The sequence below is a fragment of the Schistocerca americana genome, chromosome 4 (genome assembly GCF_021461395.2).
Source record: "Schistocerca americana isolate TAMUIC-IGC-003095 chromosome 4, iqSchAmer2.1, whole genome shotgun sequence".
NCBI classification, from domain to species: domain Eukaryota; kingdom Metazoa; phylum Arthropoda; class Insecta; order Orthoptera; family Acrididae; genus Schistocerca; species Schistocerca americana.
Window position 1 is genome coordinate 368,889,590 of NC_060122.1, and position 10,375 is coordinate 368,899,964.

The following is a 10,375-nucleotide window of genomic DNA, read 5'->3' on the forward strand; positions in this document are numbered from 1 at the left end:
GTTTTACAAAGAGTGTTGGATTTGAGGTGAGAGCCAAGCTTAAACGGTTATTTTGTAGTGCACAAGGCGGAGTACCATGGCAGGATAATACTGTAAATACTGGTAATTGATCTTCGTTGAATTTTCGTAGTTAATTTGAATACTATTTACAGGAAACATACTTAACGATACATATAAATTTTTTATTTACATAATTAATTTGATTATTTGTCACGCTTGTACATACTTATATAAATGCGAGTACTTGGCAAATAAAATGTGTAGTTAAATAAATAAAACTCACTGTTTTTATTGAGCTCCTTCCCTACATGTTGCCATATACTGTCCTTCGCTAGTGTATTTTTGTATGCAACTAATTTGACGTCTTATAGCTGGGAGTTGACACAGACCAAATTTATCGGTTTCTCGTCTTCTTCGCGAGTAGAATCCATATTTACGCTCGGCGACACGCGACGCAGTGTCGCCCGTCGCGTGCGCGACAGGTGCAGGCTTGACGTGCAGCACGTCACTTGTCGCGCCCTGCGAACGAGCTCACATAAGAAATAATAGAAGCCAGCAGTGTCGCTGTCGCCGGGCGACACTTCTCTCTGTCGCCTATCTCTGTCGACTGTCGCTGTCACTGCGCTCGGAATTTTACCTTTACAGTTACGAACCAATACAAAATTTCCTACACGATGGTTTCGATTACAAGCACTTCTTGTCAGTACGTAATTTCAATGTATTCCGCAATAACAAAACAGATCTCAATCCCTTAAACTGGGTACAACAGTCCTCATTCTCGTTACGACCGAATTGCCGTATCACGTATATATTGGAACGCATTTGCAATTTTTTGGAGGGCGAGCCCACCACGAGGATGTGCCCCATTGCAAGACAATGCTGCTCATTAGAAGAATGTCAAAATACCTTTTTGGCAGCTTATTGATCTGAAACTACACAATGAGTAATCAAAGAACAGTTACTCAGTTTACCGTCCTTTGAAAATTCTAACTTCCCAACCATTACTCAATTTTTTGAATACATGATTCAACAAAATCAGCACCTTACCGAGTCATATATTCAATCAGCATTAATATAGCTTTGAATCTCTAAATTATTGTGTTCATTGCGAGTCTCCCTGTTAACGGGGCTACAAAAAGAAATCACTCCTGCATTTTGCGATCTTTTACAACTTTTGGAAGTACAAAATTCTGACTATTCTTTTGTCAATAAAAATGTCTCCCAACACAGCAACAGTGATAACACATATGAATATCAATGCACATTAAGAAATTTTAATGACAGACGTAATAAGAGGTCTAGGAAAGGCATCAACATTCAGAATAGTTTTCACAGACGTCAAAATGTTATTAATATTCAATATTCACAAAACCAACACCAATACCAACAGTTTGGAGTAGCAACTGACATTTTCAATAACAATTTCACCAAATAAACCAGAAAGTGGGGTATTCTGGACATAGTCCCTTCAGCAAGGTCAACCGAACTTTAATGGTTCGGCGTAAACTTTCGTCAAAACGCAACAGTATAGCAATAATACTACACCACAAGGCAATAATTTCGTGTATAGGAGCCAGACATCGCATTTCAACCAAATGTTCCGTATCAGACTAATTACAATAACAAACGAAGAGGTCATACTCAGAATTCTCATTATAATTATGCGAATCCCAATTTTTTTCAGACTCAAGGACAATTTGAACAACAACCTCCACTTATTCTGAATAAACCTGACGTACGTTTACACCAACCTCAAAACACTAATTACTACAATAGCATAACAGTACAAATCACTGAGATGCCAAAATAAACTTCGACAAGTAATCAAATTGCGTATACAACATGACTAGAGAACAATCCTATTGCTTTAACCTGCAACAATGATCAGCAGCTAGAACCTTGCGACACAGTAATGAAAGTATAATCACTTTGTGGATGACATTAGAGAAACGCTTTTACTAGAAAAGAATCAGACTAAGAAGACAGCTTCACACCCAATCACTGAAATACAAATAGGTACATACAAATTCACTGCTGCGATAGATTCAGGTTCGCCTGTTACTTTAATAAGCAACGTTGCATTTAATAGGTGTAACCAAGATAATTCAATTTTCCACAAAGCGAAAAAACAAAAACAAAAACAAAAAAAAAAAGCCGTGGCGCAGTTTCTAGCAAAGGCGTCGACCTGAAACGTCAAACAAATTTACCTTTCTCTGTCATGCTCACACATTTTATTCTAATTTTGGGATTGTTCCCTTACTCGTCACTGACGTAATATTAGGTATGCGCTTTCTAATCTAAATTAAAGCTATTTTGGATTTCAGAAACCTGTACCTCATATTAAATGAAAGTGACAACCAGGTTGCTTTGGGATTTCACCAAAATTCATCTGAGGAACAAAGCATCAGAAGAATTGAACTTACTTGTGTACTTCAAAAATACCCATTTGCATTTAATGTACCAGACGATATGGAATACGGCGTTGAACAATTATCAACAAGATAAGTGAAAGCCAAGCAACAACTGATGGCGAACGGCGACAGTTACAAGACGTTTAGCTACAGTATTGACGAGACATTGCTGGTATTATGACAGGTTTCTTACATGAATTCCATGTCAAACCACACGACCCTTTCAAATCTAAACATTTTTCCATACCATTTCTGTGCAGAGAAGAGGTGAAAAAGGAACTTCAAGCCATGCTCGACCAAGAAATTATAGAACCAGCTATTAGCCACTACACACTGTTATTAAAAAGGATGGAGCATTACACCTAGTTATCGATTCACGCCAGATCAACGACGTTATAGTAACAGAAACTGATCAACAACAAATTTTAAACAAACTTTTACAGAAATTTCATGGTAAATCTGTTTATTCAACACCAAATCTAAAATGGAGTTTTTGGCAGATTGAACTTCATCTCAGCTACAGAAAATACACGGCGTTTCTCCATTTGGGAAATTGCTATCAGTTTTGTAAACTACCATTTGGTTTGACAATTTCTTCCGCTGCATTCATACTAGGTATGAACACAGTAAAAGCCAAAAATAGTTTGCTTTCAATAGTAATTATATATACATCCACAATTAAAAATTTTGAACTGTTTATGAGAAATATGGATTCACTACTGTGATATTTGTCAGACAGCAGCAAGCAGTTAACAGTCTGTGGTGATTTAACTGTAGATTTGCTAATTGATTCTGATAGGAAAAATGATCCAGAAACCTTCATTGGCTCCTAAAATATGATATCATAATTAACTTGTCAACAAGGATGAATAAATGCAGTAGTATCCTAAGTGATAACGCTTTCTTTGATGGAACTCAAAGCAAGACAATAACTATACACTCAGTAACAAATGCTCTCTCTGATCATGGTGCACAGTTAGTTATGATAAGTGAGACAGTGCCTTGAAGTATTGTGGAAATAAGTTAAAATAATTAATGATTTCTGGATAAACACTTTTCAGAGTAGTTCACAAGAGATGATCAAGGATGAAATTTATAATAACCAAATGGTAATACAAAATCTACTATAATCTGTGATAATTTCGTATTTCTGTTTGAAAATAGTTTTACACATAAGCTAGTCAAAAAGGCCGGTAAACAACCATGTAAAAGAACGTAGTTCACCAGAGGAGTTGACGCATCTTGTGAAAAAAGAAGGGAATTAATTTGTTGGCAAGAACAAAGAAAGGTCCTGCAGTATTTGCATACTACAAAAACTACTCAAAATTACTAATAAAACGTATTAAAAATTAAGGATTATGCACATGATGTTAAAAATGAGTAATTCTGACAGTCGACTTAGAACTATATGGAACCTAGTGAAATGTGAGACATGACAAAAAGCCACAGGACAAGATAACATCCCTACTAAATTAAATGGAATGGCTGTAAATGATCAGTCACAGGTATCAGATGTGTTTAATTATTATTTCTTAACTGCAGTGGAACCTTCATAAACTTCAATCATATGGACGTTGCACCAGTTTCTCCATCTGAAATTAAGATAATTATATATTCTCTCAAAAATAAAAGCTCATCTACAATTGGTTGGGTTCCCAACACAGCAATAAAGACTTGTTCCCGTACATTATTCACTATCTTTTCTGGAATACGTAATGCATCCAGAGAGCCTGTAATGTGCCATCGTTAAACTATTCTATAGGAATGTTGACAGGAGAGATGCCGATAACTACTGACTTGACTCACAACTGACATCTTTCTCCAAAATTTTTTGGAAAGTAATGTATTGTAGAATAGTATCCCACATGCGTGACAACAGTATTCTCAGTAAATCACAGTTTGGATTTCAGAAGACTTGCTCGACTGAAAGTGGCATTTAAACATTCAGTAAATAACAAAGTAGCACCAGCTGGTATTTTGTGTGACGTATCTAAGACGTTTGATTCTGTGAATCATAGCATTCTCTTCGATAAACTGAGGACTTACGGAACTGATGGTATAAAAAACGAATCCATAACGCCATACCTAACGAAAAGAATACAGGAACGACCACCACCCCACACCAATCCCAGGGCTATTGTGCGGTTCAACCCGCAGTGGAACTCCCCCCCCCCCCCCCCCCCCCCCCGGGAACGTCACATACCAGACAAGTGTAACCCCAAATGTTTGCATGGGAGAGTAAGAGAAAATTATGGTGTATGGATACGTGATTGCACAGCCGTCGCCGACATATTGTAACTGAAGTGGAAAGGGAGAACCATCCCGCATTCGCCGAGGCAGACGGGAAACCGCTTTAAAAACCATCCATAGGCTGGCCAGCACACTCGACGTCGACACGAATCTGCCGGGCGGATTCGTGCGAGGGACGGGGACGCCTTCCCGCTCGGGAAGCATCGCGTTACACTGCGTGGCTAGCCGGGCGTGAGAGCTCAATATTAAGTCCACTATTGTTCTTAAATATGTAAAAGACCTTCTACCTAATATACAACAAACAGAATTGGTTCTTTCAGTGGAAGACGCTAGTTTTGGAGTCAATTCATACATACATACAGCAACAGAAGGAATGGTAAATAATTTTCTTAAAGTTATTGTTAAGTGGTTTTCTGTGAATGCTCTCGCTCTCTCAAAAAGACTCAACACGTTCAGTTCTACACATCTAGAGGTAGTACATCAATGATAGATGTGACACATTGTGAGCAGATAATAACTGGGATAGAAAGTTGAAAACATTTAATGTCCATATTGAAAAGAATTTAAACTGGAAGAAACACATTTTGCAAATACTAAATCATATTAGCTTAGGAACATCGATTTAGCACTTTGAATCACTGCAAATCTTGGGAAGAGAGAAATCAGCAAGTCATATGGTAAGAGAATTAAAATAGTTTGTGTACACTTACACATATTTTTACTGGCGAAAGTTCTTGTTATGATATATAATCGTCAACAGCGATGAATTGACTACGTCTTTTCATATAGTATGTGTATGAAGACCTCATTCCATAGTCCATTAATTGTAAATAATGTGCCTTTGCAGTACCTTTCCTTCAAAATTTTATTTCGTTGCAGTTCCTGTGGAAGAGATTTCTCCATCGACGTGTTATTAAATGTTATTTTTCTGTTATTTGGTATCATGTGTGTCATTGTGCCGTCTGCTTCATTACTCTGTGATCGAATATTACTTGAAAATCTCTGTACTAACATAACAGTAAGATCAAAGTCCTTAGTTTACTACCTGGTAAAGTTAAATGGTGCATTACATCTGTCGTGGGATTGGGTTGTGAGACGCAGAACATTATTAGCACTATTGCTGAGGCAGTCCTTTACTTGCATTTCTACTTCGAGAGCTCCTTTCCAATACTTTACTGGATAAGATTGTTTGGAGTTGCGACTGTGTAGTGCCTTCCGTACACTTAATCATATTTTAGACAGTGATAAACCCATCACTTCTCCTGGCTTCATATATACGTTACACACGAAAGTGTTTGTTTCACTGACACTTTTACCTGGAACCAGTTCCAAAGACAGTAGTTTGAAATGTATTTTCAAAAGAAGAAAAGTGAATGAAAATATTTTGCTCTGAATGCTTGTAACTAACACAGTTCCTTATGCCTTCTAAGCTTCAATTGTTTCCCAAACAGCATGCCTACACAGAACTAACAAATACGAAATCTCCTATTTGTGCCATTAATACCTTTATGGTAGGTATTCAAGCTCAGAGCCATTGGAAACTTGTTTATATACGAATATTGCTTTCTTTAATATTATGATAGTCTGAAACATCGACAGGAATCGTTTTCCTTGCTTGTTTTACGTAAAAATGTTAGTAGAGCACTTTTCAAAGACTGTACAACACGAATTAAAAAAAAAGATATGTAGTTGATATGGTACGCTACAACGATCCAAGCTTCTGTATAACTTCCGACACTAACTGAATTCCTCATTCCGAGAGAAGTGGTGGGGCCACATAGCACTGATTTCTTTTTATTCATTTCCACAATTAACTTTATTTTAATTTTTTTTGCGTCCCTTGGGTAGTGAATTCGATAAACAGTTATGTTTCTTACTACATTGTGAAGCATCATTGAGCATACATGTATACGTTTAACAATTATAACCTTCATTTGCCTCTTATTTGAGATTTTCCAGCAATTTCGCACAGCTGCTGTGGAGGCGAAATGGATTATCGTTGACCGCCATTTGATCCGCCATGATGTGTACTTTCTAAATTTCCGTATATTTAAAACCAATAGTGACTCTAAGGCCAAAAAAATGTTTAAAATATGGAATAAATGACTCTTCCGAGTATTTAAATACAAAAACTTTTATGTGAATACCACAAAACGGGTAAAACATGCAACGCTTGCTTGACTGCATAAAACTGGGTAAGCAACTGACATTTAATTTCCAGTTATACTGACAGTGAGCAGTGAGTCATTTTACGTCATATATATGTTATATATATATTGTAATATGTATATATATTATAATATGTTATATACATATTATAATGTTGCACTTGTTGAACTTGATATATATGGGATCCGTAATATATATATATATATATATATATATATATATATATATATATATATATATATATATAAAGATATGAACAGCAGTATGACATTTTTAAATGGCTCCTTGTATTTTTTATTCGATAATTCATTTCGTTTCCTAAAGACCTATTCAAAAATGTATCACAGTGTCCATTCACTGAAACACAACGTCATTAATTACGTAAGACAACATTGGCTTTGAGACTGGGATCACAAACTCGTCCACTTGCTGGAGTTGTCAGAAAACAAATGAAAACCAAGTAAAAACATAACACAAATTTGACTTTGGCTCTCCAGTGCCATTGCCCAGGAGTAGAATATTGAAAGGGGCTCAAAGTGGTGACCCTGGTCACCGATACACCGGTGCACTCGTTGAACGAAAGAATTATTTACTGCTTCCAGTGTTGCCTGCTGAAGAGAATTACAAGCAAGCATGATACATTCCTACATGTCATCTGTAGTTGTTGGAATATTACGATAGACAACGTCTATAAGGTATCCCCAAAGAAAAAAGTCCAGAGTGTTTAAATCAGGAGACCTAACAGGCCAAGTGACTGTTCCTCCTCGACCAATCCATCTGGAATGATACCTTCGGTTCAGAGCATGACGTGCACGCAAGGCTTATGAGCTGGACATCCATCCTGTTGATACCACATAAGTAGTCTGGTTCTTAGCGGCACTTCATCCAGAAGAGGAGGAAGAATTCGTCTGAAGAACTTGGCATACACTGTGCCGGTTAGACAACCATTGATTAAATGAGGGCCAATAATTGTAGTACCAAGCATCCCTCACCAGACGTTAACCCTCCATTGATCCTGATGTTCCACCTGTCTAAGCCATCGAGGGTTGTCGCTGGACCAATAATGCATGTTCTTTGTGTTTACCTGTCCTTTATTTGAGCAGGAACATTCGTCGGGAAATAGAACATTGGAGAAGACGTTCGGGTTGGCAAGGATTTACTGCTGTGCCCACTGACAGAACTGTACACAATTCTGGAAGTCATCCCCAAACAGTTCTTCATTTACGTGTACTCGTACATGGTAAGGATGGAACCGATGACGTGTGAGATCACGATGTACACTGGTTTTAGGAATGCCAGTCTCATGTTCAGGTTGTCGTGTGCTCACATGTGTGTTCATAGCAACGGAAGCGAGAACCCTAACTTCGGCAGCTTCGTCTGTGCGAGTGCTACGACGATTGCATTTCCTAAAGCGTCGCAACATGACGAGAAAACATCCTTCGGGAAGGAGGGTTCATGTCAGGATATCGCTCTCTGCACAGTTCCGCTGCTTGCGTAGCGTTTCGCCTACCTTCAACAACAATAATAGAAACGTTATGTTGATGCAGTTTGTAGGAAGGACAGCATTTACTGTATGCCTGTTCTAAATAACAGCAGTATTTAAAACGACTAAACTACTGTACTAAATGTACCAGTACATAAGACAATTGTATTGCAATTACTGTTTTGCTAACTTACATTCCCCACAGATGAGTAGCATTTCCACCTTCACTTCGTTAGTGTACATTCTACTCACACAACTCTCCAACTGACGATGGTTGACGGAATGACGGACGTACATTCTACTTATGTTTACATTTGTTCTCTGTCAACGTCAGCACGTGAATGTGTTCCATTATCCCGAGTGCCTGCACTAAACGCTGGAGGCGTGAACGTCAATGTTGTGTCGTGTATTCAATAACGTTGTGTTTCAGTGAATAGTACACTGTGATACGTTTTTGAATAGGTCTTCAGGAGAGGAAATGAATTACCGAATAAAAAATGCAGGATGTCATTTAAAAAGTCCTACCTCTGTTCATATCTTTGTAAAAACCAAAGCTACAACGAAGGCAATCATGCTGATTAATGTGTCCCTGGCGGCTAAAGAACATTTGCTTGAAACATTTTGTAGTATGCATCTGGACAAGAAGTTATTTAGGGTGGCCAAGATAAATGGGACACCCTACGCATACAACACCGACTCTGCACTTCTATCTCTTCAAACAACTTAACACGACTTTTTATAGCATATACATCACGTTATAATATATTGTTTCTTAAAATTAGGTATTAAATGATGAGTAAGATTTTACTTTTTTAACCCTTCTCATCACTGCTAAATAAACGCTTTGTTGAAGTTATTATGAATTCTTTACTTTTGGCTTGTCATGTGTAAACATTATTACTCATTATGTGCTACAACCTTAAATAAGTGTTCATGAAGTATGCCTGACACTTGATGCCCAAAACAACATAAAACGTTATTCTATAATAATTCGCATAGTATCAACATGTGAAATACTGTGAACATTTTATAAAACAGAGGATAAATATGTCTTCTTTGATTAACATCAGTGCCATGTACACATTAGAACTAAAATACAACCGCCAACAGATAATTTTTGATTGTCATACACAGCAAGTTTTCTAGGTGAAAATCAAGAAATTAATATTTCATTGAATAAAAGAAGTTTGGTATGTAAATGGGAATCGGCAGTCGTATGACCAACTGTGTGCGTGATGTCCTCCCAGATACCTGTCACTTTGTCTGTCTGGTTAACATCTACATTCAGCGGCGCTGCTGTTCTGCTGCTTGCTCGCGCCAGACAGTCCGAACTGGACGAGGATGACGACGTAGGTAGTGACGGTGGCTGTGAAGCTCCTCAGCAGAGACAGGTCGAGCGTGAAGAACCCCGCTGCACTGTAGCGCAGTCGACTGCGCGTCATCTGCTCTCCGAAGTGCTGCAACTCCTCTGGACAGCCGCTTCTAGCAGGCAGCGGTAAGAGCAGAAGTTTCTGGACCAGCCGCTGTGTGCGGGCGGTTTCTTGCACAACCATGTCACTGCTGTAGGCTGTGGTGAGCAGACGCCCCACCATGAGTCCAATCCAAAGAGAGAACATGATGATGACTTGACCCCTCGGTATTCCAGGCCACACGGGCTTCAGATCTAAGTAGACGACAGTACTGATATAAATGTACGTCACTGTGCTCACGAAACAGCTGACCACTTCTACGAGATTTTGTACTCCGTAAGCCGCATTGACGGCTTTACCCATTTCGACAAGAAGGCAATATACTTTGCGCAAATTTCGCAGCTGGCCCGCGTCTTCCTCCGTTACCATTACCTGATTGCAGCAGTGTACAACGTTTCTGGGTCCGTTGACAATTCTTTGAGCTTGAGAGTGCAGTGAAGCGAAAGACTTCCTGACGAATAATTTATGGTCACACTGTAGATCTTTCTTTTCCGGGGTTTTACTTACGAGTTTCGAAATATTAATGTCGAGTTCTCCTTCTGCATCTCTGGTAGACAGGAAGAATAATTGCAGAATATACCTGTTCAGTCTTG

The 10,375-nt window shown here is 38.4% G+C and overlaps 1 protein-coding gene across 1 annotated transcript; it reads right to left on the minus strand.

Annotated features, from left to right (window-relative positions):
* Positions 1–9,584: 9,584 nt before the first annotated feature.
* LOC124613487 (putative gustatory receptor 2a) lies at positions 9,585–10,085 on the minus strand. The gene has a single exon (XM_047142196.1). It carries the CDS (start codon positions 10,083–10,085, stop codon positions 9,585–9,587), a length of 501 nt encoding a protein of 166 aa, XP_046998152.1.
* Between the last annotated feature and the right edge of the window lie 290 nt (positions 10,086–10,375).

What these genes read in the sequence shown, in the direction of transcription:
- LOC124613487 (XM_047142196.1), bottom strand. Translation starts at nt 10,085, where the DNA reads ATGGGTAAAGCCGTCAATGCGGCTTACGGAGTACAAAATCTCGTAGAA.